This window comes from Clytia hemisphaerica, unplaced genomic scaffold (genome assembly GCF_902728285.1).
Source record: "Clytia hemisphaerica strain Z4C2 unplaced genomic scaffold, Clytia hemisphaerica genome assembly, whole genome shotgun sequence".
In the NCBI taxonomy this organism is placed as follows: domain Eukaryota; kingdom Metazoa; phylum Cnidaria; class Hydrozoa; order Leptothecata; family Clytiidae; genus Clytia; species Clytia hemisphaerica.
The window spans coordinates 1,811,801-1,833,856 of record NW_027103414.1 but is presented as its reverse complement, the minus strand read 5'-3'; the positions used below and the strand labels follow the sequence as shown (position 1 = coordinate 1,833,856).

Genomic DNA, 22,056 nt, shown 5'->3' with positions numbered 1-22,056 from the left:
TGTCAGTGTGTTGTTTCAACTTGTAAGCATTGTATTGTTGTAAAGGGAAAGATAAAAGAGATAAGACTAGCCTAGTTTCTAATCCTGATATAGGAGTTTAAAGCTTAGACCAGACGGTACTTCAGTGAGGCTGGAACTTCAATTTTTGAGGATTACGATTTTACCAGTTTTTTAGCAATTTTTGCTAACCCAAATCTCGCAACCTCTTTACCTTAAGAAAGATCAAAATTAGAGTTTTTCAGCATTCCAAAAAAATATAGCATATAGCAGAAATTTTTTCATCTTCACAGGATCAATTCTCAACAACAAAATACATCTTTTGGTCTTTGGGTTTGTTTGTGACTTTTTTCCTTAAAAGAATATCGATCACTTTCCTTTTCCCCTTGAGCGCGCAGGAAAAAAATGATTGGCTGACGTTTTCGCGCGGGCGAATAATAGAACCCACAATAGAATGATCCAAACACGGAGGTATTCCAAATGATAAACTATGTAGTTCTGTAAGTGTTTATTTTCTGATGAGAGATACAAATAGTATATTGAATAGTATTAACTTATTTATTTAAGTATTTTTGAGCGCAAATTTAAATATATGGTTAAATAAAAAACAAATGATATCAGTTCTCACAAGTGTTTCAACCGGTATTCCAACGAAGCCATATTTTGGTTTGTACAGAGGGTGCTACTTAGTTTCCACCCCATTTTGCGCCCACGATAGAATGGTCCAAACACGGGGTATTTCAAATGATAAGCTTGTTGTTCTGTAAAAGTGTTTATTTTCTGAGAGATACAAATATAGTATATTGAATATTATCAACTTATTTATTTAAGTATTTTTGAGCACAAATTTAAATATATGGTTAAATAAAAAACAAATGATAAATGTTCTGTTTATTCATCAAACCCCCAGGAAAAGTTTTTTTGCCGACTTAGCTATTTTACAAATAAGAAGAAGAAGAACTCCCATAGGAATTCCGATACCTAACCTGATTGGTTAATTTCGGAACGGCAGTCAGGCACATCCTGGCAAATGAACGGGGTATTTTTCACTTGCAAGGGGTCGAAAACAAAAGTGATGTAATAGCACTGAATACCCCACGCAATTGAACCGGGTTGGAAATATTTTACTTCATTTCAAAGAACTACATAGATGAAATTTTTTTTCCATGGGTCAATTTTGTCTTCGAAGATTGAAGAAACTTTTAACGAAAAAATAAAGTTCCCAGTTTTCTTCCTTTTTTCCTTTTTTCAGTTTGAAGTTCATTTTTATTCATTTTCACGTTTTTTGCCTGAGACTTCCTATCTCATTTACACTGGGTGACGAATACCCCATGCAAATGCTCACCCCGTTCATTTACCAGGATGTGCCTGACTGAACGGCTTCAAGAAAGTCATAATGGCAGATAATTTTAAAAGTTTCTGAGGAAATATGTGTGTAATTTATCGATGTTGATGGCTTGTTGATTCTTTAAAGAAAAAATATAACAGGTATAGCTTTTTCTAATCCTGGAATATCGAGGTTCCAGCTACAATGTACTTACTAATCGTACGTTCGATTGTGATCCAAGTAATCAATAATGATCAAATAATCGAAGGTGATCAGTGTGATCTTTAAGAATATATTTATTTGTTAATAGTCAAAATAGTTATTTATATTCTATTATCCTATTATTTTTTAAATTATTTTATATAGTAGGTCCACATCAATGCTTGTAGCAATGCCTAAATTTTAGACCTTCTTGACCAAATAAATTTTACATTACATTACATTACAGTGACCACTAATCGATTAGACCTTTTTTCAACGTCCTGTTGAATAATTATGTAGTCCAGCCATAAAAACAATGATAGAGCCATGCATAATTACTGTATCATGCATATTGTAATAATTATGCATGGTTTTATCATTGTTTTTCTGCTGGACTTCATAATTATTCAACAGGGGAGGGTGGCCTCACGTGCGTTTGCGTAGGGTAAAATGGCGAAATGCGAAAATCGAATTTGGCAAAAAAATTTTGAAAAATGACCCTACAAGATTTGACTATATCTTTTTATTCCATGAAGAGATTACTTTCATAAATAAAAAATGTATTAACAATGAATGGGTAATTTTTCTAGAAATCCAAACATAAATTGCATAGCTTTTACCAAAAAATAGCACTTTAGGATCAGAAACAGTCAAAAACCAGCTTTTTCCAATTTTCTTCGAGTTACAGGAATTATTTTCCTGGTTTGTTTTGATCTGATATTTTTAGTAGGGGTGGCCAACATGGTTCCCTTGCTAATATCAGGGGGGCCTGAGACGGGGGTAAGAGAATTAAAGTTTCTAAGTAAAATCTTAATTATCACCCAAAAAAGTGCCTATTTTATGTCCATATCTTTTAAATAGATTGTCCCAGCCTTATCCCTCTTTCAGTAAAGCTTCCTATAACTTTTTTCCTTCAGAAAAACCAAAAATATTGTCCATAATTGCTTGCTTTCAGTTCCTGTAGCCAGTAGTGTGATCCCCTGTATATCTATTTGTGACCCCCTGTATTTCGCGTGGGTTTTTTAATAGAGATGTCACATGACTCAAATCCTGCAGTCTTGTTGGACTAGAGAAAGCGAAAGTGAAATCGCGCGATTGGATGAAAAAAGACCGCGGGAGCTGGAAACGAATGGAATTCTCTAGAATTCTCATTCGAAAACAAAATGGCGGCGAGAAAAGCACTTTTTTTGCTTTGGACGAAAGGTTGTAAATTCTGGTTGATTTTAAGGTTTTATCTTATCTTATCTCATTTACTTTAATTAGTAGAGGCTTCTTCAATGTTTGGGGAAGGTAAGTCTATAAAAGTTAATTGTTTTTTGGTGGAAAAAAGTGTTTAAAAAAGCATTTTTTGTGCTCAAGGTTTATTTTTCTTCGCAAATTTTTGTCTTCAATCTTAAATAGACGAATGAGTATTTGACTGATGGTTATGATTTTTTCACAGAACATAGTAAAACTATTCAGGAAATTAGACCTTTTTACAGAATTTCAAAAAATCTGTTAGTTCTGGAGATATATTGAAAAGTTTAGACATGGGTAGTTCGCGTTCGTGTATCGCGTTCCCAAACAAACGCACGTGGCCTCTTGCTTTGAAAAAAGGTCTATTCTATCGGTGATCAAATACTCACTCAACTCCAAATCATGGCATTTTCATCGACCATTGTCGATTTGTTCGATCGTTACGATTACTTTCAATCATATTGAATACAGTACCGTAAGTTGGTCTAATGTCGACATCCGTCTTCTAATTTCGACATCCTTCTTTATAGATAGGAATAATAAGAAGGTCAAAATCACTGATAGACTATATCTCATCGCGCTAATCAAAGTCAATCAGCGATTCCGACCTTCCTCAGTTTCTATTGTTCCTATCTCTAAAGAAGGGTGTCGAAATTAGAAGACGGATGTCGACATTAGACCAACTTACGGTACCTTCGATTGTGTCGGAAATGTTTCCTGTCCTGTAGCAAGTACGGTCTGGCTTAGACTGTTTTAGACCATGTCAAAATGTCAGGAAAGAAACTTTAAAGAAGAGAAAATTACTCACTTTTTTGTTCGAAATATTTGGCAGCAATTACCTCCTGACTTTGCCTTTAAGTGTAAGAGGGAAGCCATTGTCTACCTTCACCTCTACAAGTTCACAAATTTGTTTTTTATACATATTGCCATCGCGACTCTTGATCTTCGTTTACGCATTCGTTTCCAGCTGAAGTGTACGAGACTTTTTCTGAACTACTGATTGGGTTATTTGACCTACTACCATAATATTATGTAGTGGCTCGCTCTAGTTTGACCCGACTGAATATTCTATTTGCTGTGATTTCCTTTTGTGTTTATCTAAACCGATTTATCCCGATTCCTTGTTACGCATGCGCAATAGGCAGTAAAAACAAAGCCGAGACGAAACGGGAAGAAAATTAGAATTATTGTAAAAAAAATTGACTAACTGGTCAAGAAAGTTCCATGGTCTTACTGGATGTTTATATCGTGATTTGATGAGTAATATGTAGTGTTATAGCAATGGAAGCATTAATAAATATACTCATCATCCTTACCTTATATTGTTATTTACTATTGGCACAAGAATGTCCGCAGCCAAAAGTTAGAAAGAGAACAATTATCCGTTCTTCTGACTCTATAAGAAATGGTGCAGACCCAATAGGGCAATTTTCTGTTGTGTCTGCTAGGGAATGTTATCAGAAATGCTGTGATAAAGAACTATGTGATGTTGCTGTGATGCATTATAAGCAGCATTATACTGATGATGGCAGGGAAGTGATGGATAAAATATGTTATCTTTTTGATTGTAAAAATCCTTCAGTTTGTTTATTTGACGCACATAGCAGATATGCAATAATTGAAATTCCAAAGTTGTCAAGAAAAACCTCTCCTCAAAAGACGGATATTCAACCAACACAACCTATTGGCAGCACTTCAACATCTAATATTATTGAGCAGCATCATGAAGAAGGTAAGCCTTGTTTTTCCAGTATGTTCTTTGAGGACCCTGTCGAAGCACCGGACTGTCCAGTGTATTTGTCCGGTAGCAAAAAGTATCCTTTCGCTACACCGGACGCAATAAGTCCGGTGTCAGTCCGGTGTTGCATACAGGGAATTTTGGACACCGGACATTTATGAAACAAAAAATTGAGAAACACCGGACGCACCGGACTGGTCATGTCCGGTGTTTTGATTGTCCGGTGGAAAAAATATCCTTCTCCAACACCGGACATACCACTTTCTTAGTAAGTCCGGTGTAGAGATTGTCTGGTGGTAAAAAAAATTCTCATTTTACACACACCGGACTTTCGCGTGTCCGGTGTTCATTAAGTCTGGTGCGTCAGCAGGGTCCTGTTCTTTGCAATCAACCCAGTCACAAAACAGGAAAACCCTAATTGTCAGAGGTGCCAATAGACCTTTTTTCAAAGAGGAATTCCTGTTGAATAATTATGTAGTCCAGCCATAAAAACAATGATAGAGCCATGCATATTTACTGTATCATGCATATTGTATTAATTATGCATGGTTTTATCATTTTTTTTCTGCTGGACTACATAATTATTCAACAGGGTGGCCTCTTTGAAAAAAGGTCTATTCTTGTCTACTGTTCATTTCTACATTGACTTTTCATTTTTGCCTTTACCTACATCAGGACCCTCCCGGCGCTCCGGAAAAAACGTCCGGAGCAAAAAGTGCCGTTTTTTCTGTGCTCCGAAATAACGGAAGATTCCGGAGCACTTCCGGTGTCCGGAGCACGGTTTTTGGCAATTGGTCTGCACCGGAGCTCCGGAACGCTCCAGTTGCATTTCCGCTAGTAAAGTTACTAGCGGAAATGCAACTGGAGCGTTCCGGATATGCACGTGTGCAGTTCTGCACACGTGCATATTGTAAAAAAATCAGCTGACTCATGGTAGTTTCCATATTTCGACCATTGATGCTTTCGAATATAGCTAATGTGATAAATTTGATTTCATCAATGGCTGAACCATCTTCCTCAAATTCTGTAAGTATTTTATTTGACCAAAGTGTCCATCACCTGGAGACAAATATTTTTTTGTAACCATGTTTAAACAGTTTTTTATAACGTGATAAAAATCACTTGCTCCGGAAGCACCGGAAGAGCTCCGGAACTTTCTGGAGAGAAAAATAGTGTTTTTTTAGCTGCTCCGGAAAACTCCGGAAGTTTCCGGAGCGCCGGGAGGGTCCTTTGGCATCCCTCAGTCTAAACTTAAACTCCTATATGTCAGGATTAGAAACTAGGCTAGTCTAACCTCTTTTATCTTTCCCTTTACAACAATACAATGCTGACAAGTTGACTAAATTTAAATATATTGACAAGTAATCTCTCCCTGAGAGAAGTTTATACCGTCAACTGCTCTAACTTAGGACGGTTGGTCGAAACATGGGACTGATTGATATTTGGTCTGTATTTTCACTTACCTTTAAACCTCTTTGACTTGACAACAAATTTGTTTTGATGTTTTGATAACTCCACCAAGTTTATCAATCATACTTCTTCGTTCCTCTGAGAGTGCACAGACACTCGCCGCGTGTGTTCCACTACAGATTTTTGTCATATTTAGATTTAAAAGCCTACTGGGTGCGAAAGAGAAATCGTGAATACGCGGTTCATTAACTCAAATGACTTTGGAGGTTTGGTGAAATGGTGGCCGAATTGCCGTCCTATATTTTGTCAGATAGTTCCAAGTTAGAGCAGTTGACGGTATCTGAATCTGCAACAAAAATGAAAGTGGTCTCTTCTACTGATTGCTTCCCAGCGCTCCTTTGCAGCTGTTTAGCAAATTTCCACCAATGAGATTGCTGCATTTCACACGACCCTTCTTTTGGCACCCATGGCCTCTCAGTGCATTTGTTTCAATCCGTGATCTGTAGCTTAGGTTTTTTCTTATCTTCAATTTACTGAAGAAAGCGGAAATTTGATGCGAGAGTTAGATTGTCAATAATGTGCCGTAAAAAATCATTGAATAAAAGAAGAACTTAAAATCTTAAATATTTTCATTTTGAAGAATAGGTGCAAAAAAGTGAAACATAGAAAAGTTTCATTTTTAATTGCATTAATCAAAATGGGGATTTGGAAACTTTTCTATGTTTAGTTTTTTGCACAAACCCCTATAACTATGGGCGAGCACCCCGTTGCTAAAATGTTGGCGTGAAATCGAAAATGAAACCACTCAAAACCAAAGTAAAATCGGCCCGTACTGTACTCGAAATCTTGTAATCTTGATATACAAGGTTAATTCAATACTGTCCCTCTTCCAATCTTGTCACCCTTTTTTAGAGATAGGAATAATAGGTAGGTCGGAATCGCTGATTGAATGGCTAATTTTCTTTGCTTAGCAATCATGAGGAGTCCATCAGTGATTCCGACCTTTCTATTATTCCTGTCTCTAAAAAAGGGTGACGAGATTAGAAGAGGGATGTCGACAAGTGCTTTGGCTTAAAAAGTCAAAAGATCAACTCAAAAAATCGAACAAATTTCCCCCTACTACAATAACAAAACATAAATCACTTTTGCTTTATAAATGAAGTTTGGAATTTTTGTGGGAAAGGACATTGGTGAATTTCACGTTGAAAAAAACTTACCTAGGTATATTTTTGAAAACAAAAAGTTCAAGAAATGAAAATAAAGGGAAAATGATAATTGAATACTATCCACCGATGACCTGCGGCACTATCATAAGGCTAGAAGCACTTCAGGCTTGAGATGATAATTGACAGATAAAATTTTTTGCAGCCATGCAGGAGCTCGCAGTCGTTTTTTTCTTCTTTTTTTCTATTTCTATTTGGTTAAGTCGCAGGTGGCTTTGAGACCCATTTTTGCAACTATAGACGCTTTCAATTAGCGCCCCGTTAGCACCTTGAACTGACTACCTACATGGCATGGGTTGACCTGGGCGAAGTCTCATTCACTTGTCAAGTGAACCGCTGCGAGTGGGAATCGAACCTCAGTCGCCTCTGCAGCAACCGAGGTCAATGACCTGACTAGTGTGACTAATTGACTGATTCAGATTTTATGGCGATCATTGATTTGTGTGTTTTGGTGGATTAGCTGGTTCCTGCTGAAAAAACAGCCACCACGGCTGACATGTGTGAAACTTTAATTTATTTTTTCTAATTAAATTTCAAAAACCAATTTGTAGTAAAGTCAAGAACTTTCGGAAGCGGTTCAAAAGGGTATTTATTTTTGTGAAAGTATCCTGAAAGTTTTAGCAATTTTTTATACTATTGCTACAAGCAAGGATATATTTTATTTGTTTGTTTGCTGGATAGTGATGTAGGGCTCGCATAATTTGCACTTCCCTATTCTAAATAGGGGGATGCCAACTTTTTGAGGGCCTTTGTAGGGACCAAGATTTGCCAAAAAAAACTGGAAATGTAATGGGTGTCAAAAATTAACATACAATTAACATTGTTAACATACAAAATGGACACTTTGTGACCATTGTGTCGTTATGTTGTGAAATTATTGACTATTGACTGTCATACTTTGTTCTCTTTTTTGTAATATTGATCATTTCTGGGGTGCATTGAGCCATAGTGTCCTTCAGGGTCTCTTCCCCCCCCCCATGCCTAGAATGAAAATTTTCCTTCCCCCCCCCCCTCATTTTTCCCCACCCTGCCTCCCAAAATTTTTCTGTCCCCCCCCCCCTCAAGCATAAAATTAAAAAGCTGTAATTTGATGAACTTAACGCTTATTGTTTTCCCTAAGGTAGTTCTAATTCAAGAGTATATGGAAAGAATGGTTGTTTTTAAACCATAATATTAATAAAACTAAGCATTACGCTATATCATCTCATAAAACCAGATGTTTTTCAATTTTGAATTGATTTTGGTGGGTTCCCCCCCATGCCTAGAATGAAAATTTTCCATTAAAGGACATAAGCTAATGCTCAACTTAAAAAGGAGTAAATATCAACTGAAGATATTTTCTGAGAAATTTTGTGACTTATTGTCAGGTTTTGGTAGACGATGCTATCGTCCGTATAATATATTATTATGATATAACATAGTTTGTATATTATAAAATGTAATATGTTGCGCGGCGGATAGAGTCTGATTCGAAATTATCGAAATTGAAATATCGAAATTGTAATAAGTATATGACAATTTGGGGACCAATTTGATTTGTTGTTTTACGGGCCTGATTGAACCTAAAATTTAGACTAGTACATAGCTTACACTAACATGCCACCGCAGCAATATAATATTTAAAGAATTCTATAATAAATTGTATATTCATAACAATGTCAATTGCAAGATTATAAGAAATGCATGGGGACAAAAAAATAGTAAGTAACTACTGTACACGTTTGGTTAAACGAAGAAATAAAAGATTTTCTTTTTTCCTGAAAATAATAACAATAACACTCCATCTAAATAAATAAAAACGATGGCCTAGTTATAATTAAGGTTTCGACGAAGACATGAAAAAATCTAATTAAAAATAAATGACTCTTAAATTCCACTTAAATTGGCATTCATTTTTGCTATCATGTGGAAACCATATCAGAGTAATTAGACTACTCGAGTACCTAATAAACGTACAGTAGCGAATAAACGTACAGGGTCGAAAATGGAGGCATGCAAACCTAATTGAAGGATCTTTTTAATGAGGTTAGGGGGTAAATATTGGGTAATTTGCTTTCTTTTGACGAGTAGAACAAACCTCAAAAGTCAAAGATGGATATTTATCATTAGAAACAAAAGCAGGCACTTGAAATTGAGGAAAATTTTTGTTAAAATTGAGAGTGGTTTGTACATGGTAGCAAAACAAACTTCCAATTTACATGGAATAGATTTTAAATGTAAGACGGGTTCAAGAAACGAGCTTGTCGGAACAGGTTGACGAGATAAAGCTTTTAATGCTTTAAAGATTGAAACATAAAAAATAATCAGGAATAATTAATTGATTTGATTATTGATTGATTTAATTACTGATTGATTGATTGATTGATTCTCTATTGCTACTTTGCCTAATAAACAATAGTCAAGAGGATACTGCGGATAAAATTTATCAAAAAGTTCTGCGCCATCTTAAATAGGGCGAAATAGAAACCAATCTTAGCTAAGGCCCGGACTCCACTCACCTACGCTTTGATTGTACTTCTCAAGCAAAATCTTTTATGTTGTTGGTCAAAAGAAAAATAAAGATATGCCATTGTGGTCCATTCAGACGTACAGTCGAGAAAAGTTGAAATGCGCCTAATTTTTTTTAGAGTGCATAGTACTTTTTCATGATGCAATCTTTTCTCCAAACTAAAAGCTGATTGAATCCATTAAGATGATCGCAGCGCAGACAATGAAGAGACGTGCCTTCAGGAAGCTAGACTTTTTGAGTTTATAGCTATATACTTTCACTTTATGGTGTTTCTGTATGACTGTCTGTGTGCCTAGTCTAACCACCGTTAAATGCCTTCGGGAAGGTCCCTCCTAACTTGGAAAGCCAGAATTGGAGCTATTTCACCAAACTACTGGAGCGCAAGTTATTACGTAGGCTATCACAACTGAAAAAGGTGAATGTATGCGCCTATACAAACTTTTTTCAGGTTTTCCAAATAGATTTACCACACTGAACAAACAGTGAAAACACTCTAAGTGAGGTAAATCTATTTTGAAGACCAAAAAAAAGTTTGTTTACATCGATTCACATTCAATTTTGGATTCATATGCTACATTCTACTTTTTTGTACTTTGCCGGTATCTTGTTTTACCGTTTCTGTATGACTGTCTGTGTGCCTAGTCTAACCACTGTTAAATGCCTTCGGGAAGGTCCCTCCTAACTTGGAAAGCCAGAATTGGAGCTATTTCACCAAACTACTGGAGCGCAAGTTATTACGTAGGCTATCACAACTGAAAAAGTTGAATGTATGCGCCTATACAAACTTTTTCAGGTTTTCCAAATAGATTTACCACACTGAACAAACAGTGAAAACACTCTAAGTGAGGTAAATCTATTTTGAAGACCAAAAAAAAAAGTTTGTTTACATCGATTCACATTCAATTTTGGATTCATATGCTACATTCTACTTTTTTGTACTTTGCCGGTATCTTGTTTTACCGAGTTAAGAAAGATATTCCCGAGTTACGACCATATAATGGTCTTTAAAGCTTAAGAAGCTCTATAAACAATAAAGGTAGTTATTAATAAAATAACAGACAATATAAATTACAGTTTGATAAGTTTGAACAAAAATATCAACAAAATGTACATTTGAAAACTTGAGCAAATTTCTTTAAAGATTCCCGAAAAAGAATTGAAATCATTGCTGAAATAAACTTCTGACTAAATTACAGTATTTATTCAGTTTTAAAGACAAGAAACAAAATTAGACATACAAAACACTTTTTCTATTCAATGAATCGAATCAGCTCATCATCATAACCAGTCTGCCATTTTGTTTGTTTTGATTTGCAAAAGTAATATTGTAATCCTTGTTATGGTGTAATTATATACTTTTTCTATAATTTGCATTTATAACACTCGCTTCAGCTTTTCAATCCTAAATCAAAACTAATGAAATGCAATATATAATAATGGTAATAGCATATAACGTAATATGAAAATGTGTATAACATTTACCGCTGTATAATTTACCGCCATATTTTTGCGGAACACTTAATTGGCCGGAACATACAATACGAACAAACGCGCGCAAAGATTCGAGATTCCTGTCCAATATCCTTGCGTGAAGCTATGAAGGCCTCCTCACTCGCTACGCTCGTTGCGGGGGCAAAAATCAAAATTAATGTCTATGTCACTCTCATAGGAAAAATCTAAAAAAGTATTTACCTTGATTTTTGGGTGAACTTACCACAGAATTCACTTTTATTTAAAAAGTTGCAATTGTGAAAATGAAATTTGGTAAATTAACCCAAAATATCATGGTGATTTTGAAAAAAAATGCTGTGTGTGACTACTACAGACACTAGTAGACTACTGCTTTATTCAAAATTTTAAAAGTTTCCTCAAGTTTTTCAGAATTTTATGCTCAATTTTTCAATAATACTGTAATTCACCATTCTGTACCTTTATAATCTTTAATTTCACAAGTTTGGTATAATTACTGATTTTTGCTGTTTTTTAGACTGCCTATAAAACAACGACAAATTATATTGGTCTTGCCTGAGCAAGTATATGTAGACAAAAAATCAAAACCAACAATTATGCCATTTATAAAAATTAAAAAGCTTTTGATAGAGAAAAATAATGCATCACACTTACACTTGTAAAAAAACTGTGATTAAAAATGCCCCCCACTCTAATAAAATTTTCCTAGAGCAATCAGACAAAACATGCCACATACACTGAAGGTAAACCTGGCGAATACAAGTTTGTATTTCAAAAAGATGAGTCTTTCAAAATAAAAAGAGCCTTCAAGAGCCTAAAAAGCCTTACTGCTTACCTCTTCTCTTTTTGGACCTACCTTGGAGGTCCTATAAATTAACCGATGTCCGTCCGTCTGTCCGTTCGTCCGTCCGTTCGTCCGTTCGTCCGTCTGTTACCAGCTTTTCTCAGGATTGGCTCATTAGTTTTTTCTAATTTTTGGCACAATGATGCAAAATGGCAATGCCCGAAATGTGACGGAGCCCGATTTTCGAAAAAAAAAATTTTCCGGCCGAAAATGCCGGAAATATGCCGGAAAAACTGGTTTTTTGGTATTTTCTCGAGATTTTATCATTAGTTTTTTCTGATTTTTTGCTCAAAGATGCGTATTAACAATGCCCAAAATATGGCCGAGTCTGATTTTCGAGAAAAAATTTTTTCCGGCTTAAAATGCCGGAGATCGCCGTTTTTCTGGATTTTCATTGGACTTTTTCCTTATAATTGGTTGTTTTTTCATTCAAAAACATTATTAATAGCAATGCCCACCATCAAACATGTTTTAATTTTCAATAAAATTGATTTTTGAAGCCGGAACTATTTAAAAATCGCCGGAACAACCTATTTTCGCCGGAAAGACAGTATTTCTTGAATTTCTCAAGCTGTACTTTATATTTTTTTATGAAATTTTGCACACTGATGCAAAATGACAATACCTAAAATGTGACGGAGACTGATTTTCGAAAAACATTTTTTCCGGCCGAAAATGCCGGAAATATGCCGGAAAAACTGGTTTTTTGGCATTTTCTCGAGATTTCATCATTAGTTTTTTCTGATTTTTTTCACAAAGATGCGTAATAGCAATGCCCAAAACATGGCTGAGTTCGATTTTTGAGAAAAATTCTTTTCTGGCCGAAAATGCCGGAAATATACTGGAAATCGCCGTTTTTGCAGATTTTCATTGGACTTTATCCTGATAATTCTTTGTTTTTCATGCAAAATCATTATTGATAACAATGCCAACCATCAAGTATGGTACAATTGTGAATAAAACTGATTTTTGATGCCGGGACTTTCTTAAAATCGCCGGAACAGCCGAATATCGCCGGAAAAACGGTTTTTCTTGAATTTCTCGAGCTGTACTTTATATTTTATCATGAAATTTTGCACACTGATGTAAAATGGCAATACCTAAAACGTGACGGAGCCTGATTTTGGAAAAAAAATATTTCGGCCAAAAATGCCGATAATATGCCGTCAAAACCGGTTTGTTGCCATTTTGTCGAGATTTCATCAACCGTTTTTCCCGATTTTTGCACAAAGATGTGTATCAGCAATGCCCTAAGTGTGGCCGATTCGGATTTTTGAGAATCATGTTTTTCCGGCCGAAAATCCGGAAGTATGCCGGAAATCGCCGTTTTGCAGATTTGAATTGGGCTTTTTCCATATATTTCTTTGTTTTTCACTTAAAAAATTATTGATAACAATGCAACCATCAAGCATGATTCAATCGTCAATAAGACTTTCGCAATTTTGCAACCGGAACTTTCTATTTCTTTTTTCCCTAAACCCCTCCCCCCCCCCATCAACAATATCAATGATGAAATTTAATGCATTTTCGCTAACCGCTATATTTTCTTAATGATTGTTTTTCTCCTTATTGCTATCTAAGTTTCATCATCAGGTAGGTCCATTCAGCATGTTGCTTGTTATTCTTGAAAAAATATGATACGTGAATCTGAGTTCTGCTTGTTAAAAAAAAATTCTAAACAATTTACATAAAACACCTTTTGCAAAGAAGTTACAAACTAAAGTACTAACTAATAGGAGGCTAAGAGACTCAAATGCTAAAGAATTGCACAAAACATTTCCACACATAGTCTACAGATCAACTTTCTGTCCCTATGTTTTGGTATCATTATTCCATTCGGGTCAATACGTATTAGCAGCAAGAATTGCGGGCGGGATTTACCAGTCAGGCTCGACTGTTTGTTTACATTTGTGCGAACCGGACCGGCCGATCACACCGCTAACCAAAATCCGAAATTTCCGGTTTTTGTCGAGTTGATATAGTCTAAGACAACAGCTACCCCCGAAAAAAACTCCCGTCTTCACGTTTGTTTCTCTTAGATGAAACTTGTCTCGTCTTAGACTATATCATAGTCTAGGTTTTGGTAGAATTATTTGTGTTTTTAGATTTTTTTGAACATCCTTTGCCAGTTGAGCATTTTACGAATATTTTTCATAGAATCCACACAATTTAAAAATTTATTTTTGTTTCTCCTTGTAAAAAATCCTTTTGTACTTAAAATCCTTTGTACGTAAAATATATTCATAGACCGTTCCCAGAGATTCAAGTCCTAATTGCTGCTCAAAATCTTTAAGATATATACTTTAAATGTCCCGTACGTAACAATTTTAGTGCTGTCTTTTTAATGGCATTTCAAAGAAAAGTTACAAATTACCTATCCTAGAGCTATTCATGAAACTTTGTATCATCAAAATCAATTGGAGCTTGAATTAGAAGTTTTAAATGGTTGTTCAAGGGTTTGAACAAAGCCTCGTTTCAGCAGAAATGCTTACTAAGTGATAACTAATCAGAGCCTAACAGGCAAATTTATCTTTGGAAATGAAAATTCTTTGAATAAAAAGTTTTGAAGTGATTCGCACTGATTGGTAAAAAATTTTGATTTTTTTTTGTTACGTATCCCGGGGGGGGGGTACTAGGGTTGGTGAATGAGGGGTATGTGCGGACGGGACCTCCGAAAACCGACCCTTAGAGAGACCAAATTTTAGTGAAGAAGTGACCCTTAGAGAGACTTTTTCGAAAAATTTTCTCTGATTTTCAAAAATTTCCTACCCTTAGTGAGACTTTTTTGTAATTTTTTCTCTCAAAATCAAATTTTTTTTCTAAAAATCGTGATTTCTACCACCCTTAGAGAGACTACTTTGAAATTTCCTAATTTTTGTAACCCATAGAGAGACTTTGAAAGGTGAAAAACCCGACCCTTACCGTCCGCACATACCCAGCACCTATTTTTGCCTAAGTACCCCCCCCCCCCCCGGGTTACGTATGTCTTATGTATGTCTGTATGTATGTCCGTCCGAAAACTTTGGGGCCGCCTGGGGACTTCAAAAATTGTTCGATTTGGTTGAAATTTTGCACACTTGTTCCTTGGGTGAATATCTGGAGGTATTTTTTTCATTTTTCAAAAAACTTTGATTTTTGGGGCCTGGGGACGAGTTTTTCGCCAAAACGAGACTTAAAACTTTGGGGCAGCCTGGAGACTTCAAAATATGTTCGATTTGGCTGAAATTTTGCACACTTGTTCCTTGGGTGAATATCTGGGGATATTTTTTTCATTTTTCAAAATTTTGATTTTTAGGCCTCTTGACAAGTTTTTCGCCAAAACGGGGCTAAAACTTGGGGCAGCCTGGAGAAATTTCAGCCAAAACGGACACAGTTTTAATATTTGCTACCTAATACTAAATATTTGAAATGTTAAAATTGGGCTTTCGAATAACAAAATAACTGAAATGGAGCCAGTGCGGTGCGCACGTTCGACTATGGGATATTAGAGGGCATTTTGTAAAACCGCTCTCACTATAAAATAACCCTTAAAAACAGTGTTTTTCAGCCAAAAACAGCTGTTTTGTCCGGTTTTTGCTCTTTTTGAAGCTCAATATCTCGAGTTAAGTCTGAAATCACCGATACTCGCAATATATCTCTAATCTTAATTTTTTGAGAGCTTTCAAAAAAATACACAACAGGTCTCCGTTTTCTCAAGCTAAAATTTTCATGAATTTTTGACCCTATGATTTTTGCCTAAGACCGTCATATTTGTCCGAAAATCACACCAAAGTTTCCGAAAAAAAAAATTGAAACCTGAGTTATTTTGATTCCCCTACCCCTTAGCTTTCCAAAAATGTATAACAAGTGCTTTGACCAAAACAATCGAGTGACCTCAAAGAAACGAACAAATTCCCCCCTACTAGGACAGCATGTACTTTCAGCTCAGATTTTTTCAAAATCAGGTTCTGTTAATAACTTTGGCTAAAATTTTTAGACAAATAGTATATGCCTACCGCATACAGAAAAGCAAAAAATATAATATTCATAAAGCTATTTATAAAAGAATAATTTTGTGTCTGTTACGTACGAGACATTGACGTAGAACAGTCTCCGATGAGACAAACATCAGGACTTTTTTTCTGTAGTTTTGAAACTTAAACAGGTTAAGTTTCAAAACTACAGAAAAAAAGTCCTGATGTTATAGAGCTATACCACATAGCTCTCAACAAATGATATAGAGAACTTTTAAGCGGATATAGTGCACTTCTAAACGTAACTCGAGTAAATCAACTGGAAATGACGTCAAAACGCAACTCCCGCGTTAATTTTCTCGAAATAGGTTCATGGCTGGAAACACCCCCCCCCCCCTGGCCTGAGGGGGGGCTAAAAGGTCGAGCAGCAATTGGTACCTGATTTTAACCTGTGGCTAGGGGGGGGGGCTAACCATGTTAGGGGTCACCTAAATTCTTTCAGATGGACCTGGAGGCTAGATTCTATGTTTCGTGATTATTTTTCTGAACTTATTTTTCTTTCATCATAAACTTCACTATGGAATGTCTTCTGTCTAAAAAAAGTGTGTTTCTGAGAAAACAGTGTGTGCACTGAGCTATTCCTAAAAATCTGGCATGAACCTTCAGTACTTAGCTTATCTCCTATCTCTTAGGGCATTTATTCTATTTAGCTAAACTAACTGTTGTATTCGTTTGATTGTTTGAAAAGGATTTTTGAAAAAATTTGACGTGTCATTGGCTTAGGGGTCACCTAAAATATTTGGCAATCAGGGGTTACCTAAATCTTAGGGGTCACCTGAATTCTTAGGGGGTACCTAAAACCTGCTGCCAAGCCACGAGGTTGGAAAATTGACTATATCCACTTTAAAGTCCTCCACAGTATATCATTTTTGAGAGCTTTTGTTTGCTATAAGTGGTTTTGGGTTTTATCGACCTTGAAATTTCGTCAAATTTTTGGGATCACGGGGTTTTGCCTCAAACGTCAGTTTTTGAGTCCTACTAAAATATCCTAGGCCTTAGCAGAAACTCCCCCTCGCGAAAAGCTCTTTAAATACTTCATTCTTTGAAATGGACCAGATTTGGTTGCGTCGCATAAAAGATGTCACGAGTCCTAAAACTCTTAAATCCGAACTCCCCCATTCTCGCATGAAGCTTTTTCGCTAGAGACTTTTAAGGTCACGGAAATTCTTTTTCGCACCTTTTCAGCATTGATCTTTCAATTGGCCAATTTTCAGCCTTAGAATTAAAACCGTGAAAACATGTATTCTTTTTGTACCTACCACGTTCGTCCGTTCGTCAATTACCAGCTTTTCTCGGAATTGGCTCATTAGTTTTTTCTGATTTTTTGCACAGTGATGCTAAATGGTGATTCCCAAAAAGTGACGGAGCCCGAAATTTATTTGGGCAAATTTGGGCCAAAAAGTGCCTAAAAATGGGGTTTTTCGGACTTTGTGTGAAATTTATTCATTAGTTTTTTCTAATTTTTGGACAAAGATGGCTGAAGCTGTTTTTCTTGGAAAATATTTTTGGCCGTAAAAATCGGATTTTCTTATTTGGGTAAATTCCTTTTTGCCATATTTTAGGGAAAATGAGCATTTCTCTAAATTGGCTTGGCATTTTTTTCAAATTTTTTGCATAGTGATATAAAATGGTAATATGTAATTTCTGATGGAGCTGGATTTTCGAAAAAATAGTTTTTTTGGCAAATTTGGGCCAAAAAGTACCTAACATGGGTTTTTTGGAAAATCACCTTTTATCGTCAATAGGGAAATCTTGCTAAAGTGTTTATTCACCTAAGTATTTACGACTATTAGTCATACTTCATAAGGTCGATATTAATTTGAGCTGTGATACTCACGGTAATCTATTCAAGCTACACTACACTACACTTTGATTACTCATTCTCTTTTTGGACCTACCTCCGGGTACCCCGGTGGAGGTCCTTTAAATTAACCCATGTCCGTCCGTTCGTTCGTCTGTTGCCAGCTTTTTGCCAGCTTTTCTCAGGATTGTCTCATTAGTTTTTTCTGATTTTTGGCATAAAGATGCAAAATGGCAATGCCCAAAATGTGACGGAGCCCGATTTTCGAAAAAAAAAATTTTCCGGCCGAAAATACCGGAAATATGCCGGAAAAACTGTTTTTTTGGCATTTTCTCGAGATTTTATCATTAGTTTTTTTGGATTTTTTGCTCAAAGATGCGTATTAACAATGCCCAAAACATGGCTGAGTCCAATTTTTGAGAAAAGAATTTTTCCGGTCGAAAATGCCGGAAATATGCCGGAAATCGCCGTTTTTCTAGATTTTCATTGGATTTTTTTCTTATAATTGGTTGTTTTTTCATTCAAAAACATTATTAATAGCAATGGCCACCATCAAGCATGTTTCAATTTTCAAAAAAATTGATTTTTGAAGCCGGAACTATTCAAAAATCGCCGGATCAACCTATTTTCGCCGGAAAGACAGTATTTCTTGAATTTCTCGAGCTGTACTTTATATTTTTTTATGAAATTTTGCACACTGATGCAAGATGACAATACCTAAAATGTGACGGGACCTGATTTTCGAAAAACATTTTTTTCCGGCTGAAAATGCCGGAAATATGCCGGAAAAACCAGTTTTTTGACATTTTCTCTAATATTCGTCCTTAGTTTTTTCTGATTTTTTGCAGAAAGATGCGTATTCGCAATACTCAAAACATGACCGAGTTTTTCTTTGCGAAAAAATTCTTTTCCGGCTGAAAATGCCGGAAATTATGCCGGTAATCGCCGTTTTTGCAGATTTTCATTTGGCTTTTTCCTTAATTCTTTGTTTTTTCACACAAAAACATCATTGATAACAAATCCCACCATTAAGCATGATTCAATTGTCAATAAAACTAATTTTTGCAACCGGAACTTTCTATTTTCCCTACTCCCTTCCCTCTTCCCCCATCAACAATGATAAGATTTAATGTGTTATGCATTTTTGCAAAATGCTATATCGTCTGACTGATTGTTTTCATTTTCCTCCTTACTGCCTTATTATCTAGCTTTCATCATCAGGTAGGTCCATTCAGCATGTTGCTTGTTAATTTCGCCTTAGCGAAAGTATTACGATAGGCATTCAGCGGCGGTGTCCTCGGACGAAAATTTAGAAAACGAAAGTACTTGATACGGTGGACGAACTTACTAAGCTTAATTTACATTTTACATGTTCGTATAACCACGGACGATTTTCGCAGGTTTTCTTTGGATTACGTCATATATCTTTGTGTCTTTAGCTTCACAGTTTGGATTTTTTCTTTATTTTCTTATAAGCATATACTTTATAAGAATCAAATCAATAACTCTTGATAAACGGTGATATACCCTTCGGTAATTAGTTCTTACAAAGTAAACAAGGGATGGCACACAATATGTATGAGCATATTCATTTTTCTTATAAGGATACACTTTATAAGAATCAAATCAATAACTCTTGATAGACTGTGATATACCTTTCGGTAATTAGTTCTTACAAAGTAAACAAGGGATGGCACACAATATGATCATATTTATTTTTCTTATAAGCATACACTTTATAAGAATCAAATCAATAACTCTTCATAGACTGTGATATACCTTTCGGTAATTAGTTCTTACAAAGTAAACAAGAAATGGCGCACAATATGAGCATATTTATTTTTCTTATAAGCATATATTTTATAAGAATCAAATCAATAACTCTTGATAGACTGTGATATACCTTTCGGTAATTAGTTCTTACAAAGTAAACAAGAGATGGCACACAATATGAGCATATTTATTTTTCTTATAAGCATACACTTTATAAGAATCAAATCAATAACTCTTGATAGACTGTGATATACCTTTCGGTAATTAGTTCTTACAAAGTAAACAAGGGATGGCACACAATATGATCATATTTATTTTTCTTATAAGCATATACTTTATAAGAATCAAATCAATAACTCTTGATAGATGGTAATATAGCCTTCGGTAATTAATTCTTACAAAGTAAACAATAGATGGCGGGCAATATGAGCATATTTATTTTTCTTATAAGCATATACTTTATAAGAATCAAATCAGTAACTCTTGATAGACGGTGATACACCCTTCGGTAATTAGTTCTTACAAAGTAAACAATAGATGGCAGGCAATATGAGCATATTTATTTTTCTTATAAGCATATACTTTATAAGAATCAAATCAGTAACTCTTGATAGACGGTGATACACCCTTCGGTAATTAGTTCTTACAAAGTAATCAAGGGATGGCGCGCAATATGAACATATTTACATTATCGGGGAAAGCTTCGTCGGGGAAAAATATTCGTCACTTGCTGGTAGTTGGTAAACGCATTAAGGCCGAGGTAAATTTTCGTCGGGGAAAAATATTCGTCACTTGGCCAAGATTTCGACACTTTTCCCCGACAAAGTTTTCCCTGATGAGGATTTTTTTTCTATAAGAATCAAATTAATAACTCTTTATAGATGGTGATATGCCCTTCAGTTATTAGTTCTTAAGAATTAAACAACCATTGTTCGTAAATTGATCTTATCTTTTTAGCGATTTTGAGCCTCGTTGTTCATATAAAATTGTTTCATCAAGGCTCGATGTAAAATAGACTTCAGATTAGCTTTCATCTCTACTTCTTGTTTTTTCCCATGCAGTTTAAACTTTAGGCGAAATTTTCGACTTCAAGTCGTCTTGTTCTTTTTCTTTTTCAATATATTATCTCATGTAATATTTTCCTTGGAAAATACAAGACATATATAATTTTCCTTGGAGAATACAAGAAATCATTTAATTCATATTTCTCATAAGTAAGAAATGCATTTAATTTCTCAATAACCAGGGGGGGGGTCTTGCAGTTACTCCTTGACACTATGTGGAGTAACTGCAATTTTGGACATATTCTACAGACACCACCACCCTTGCAGTTATTCCATAGTGTACTAACTGATTTTACCCTCAAAATTGGTGTATACCACCCCCAAAAGTGCCAAATTTGGCAATTTTTTCACTGAATTCCTCATTTTTGATACCATTTTACTGGGTTCGTCTTATTAACGACCGTATAAGAGTTAAATATCTCAATTATTTTCCAAGTTTGTTAAAATATCTTTCATGCCTTGATTGAAGAAAAAATTTTGTGATTTTTTTTGACTTTTGAAAAAAATGTTTTGAATTTTTTTACTTCCGGAATTTTTAAAAACCTAAAATTTTAAGTGAAAAATTGAAAAATGTGCTCACTTAGTACACCATATCCTACCAAAATCGACAATTTTGGGCTTAGGCACCACCAATGTTGCAGTTAGTCCACTGGTGGAGTAACTGTTTTCCCAAATTTTGGTTTGTATACCACCACGGTAGTAATTGTCATAGTGTTTATATAATAACTGCATGACCCCCCCCCCCTGCAATAACGACAGCGAGCGAAGCGAGCTTGATTATCATGATAAAGAGCCATCTCGGACGACGCCGGGACGGCTAGTGTAGCATAAGGTTGCTAAAATGATAGCCTGAAAATAAAGATTCCCCAAAAACCGTCCCGTATTATGTTTTCCAAAATGTCCCGTAGGTAACGCGATATCTACTATACGGATACCTTCTGGAAAAAAAAGTTTGACCCGATCTGTCATCCATTTAGGGCACCCTTTAGAAACAAAAACAACTTAGTTTAAACAACGTGAGGCTCAAACCATGGTTTTGTCCACTTTTTTCGCTATTTTACCGGGGGATGGGTAAAAAGAGGGGGTTCATACCCACTGTTAACTATGAGTTGGGCCTCAAAAACCGTTCATCTTGCTGTATTGCACTCTATTTCACTATATCATTCAGGATGTCTTCCGGGTGTGCCAGTTGCAATGTGCTCATCTAATCCTTGCAAAGACAAAATTTGTGAGCAACACACAAATGCAGTTTGTAAGCCGAGCTATTGTGGTGGATGCTTTGCAACGTTTTATGACGCAGAGGGAAATCAGTTAACTTGTTCAGGTATACGTCGTTTGCTCGTTTCAGTTTCTTTCAAATTTTGAGGTGGGCCAAAATATGTAGCCAGAAATTTCCATCCCAGACCCAAATGATTTGACTTCCCTGAATTAAAAGATTTGGATAAAGACT

The 22,056-nt window shown here is 35.6% G+C and overlaps 1 protein-coding gene across 2 annotated transcripts in view; it reads left to right on the top strand.

The window, feature by feature from the left end:
• Positions 1–3,951: 3,951 nt before the first annotated feature.
• LOC136797566 (uncharacterized) overlaps positions 3,952–22,056 on the top strand; it is a 36,791-nt gene continuing 18,686 nt past the window's right edge. Inside the window, exons 1-2 of one of the 2 annotated variants that reach the window (XM_067054152.1) lie at positions 3,952–4,493; positions 21,775–21,930. In XM_067054152.1, the coding sequence (XP_066910253.1) occupies positions 4,043–4,493; positions 21,775–21,930 (607 nt within the window). In that variant the 5' untranslated portion in view covers positions 3,952–4,042. The remainder of the gene's footprint in view (positions 4,494–21,774; positions 21,931–22,056) is intronic. The other variant, XM_067054153.1, reaches the window with a different exon arrangement.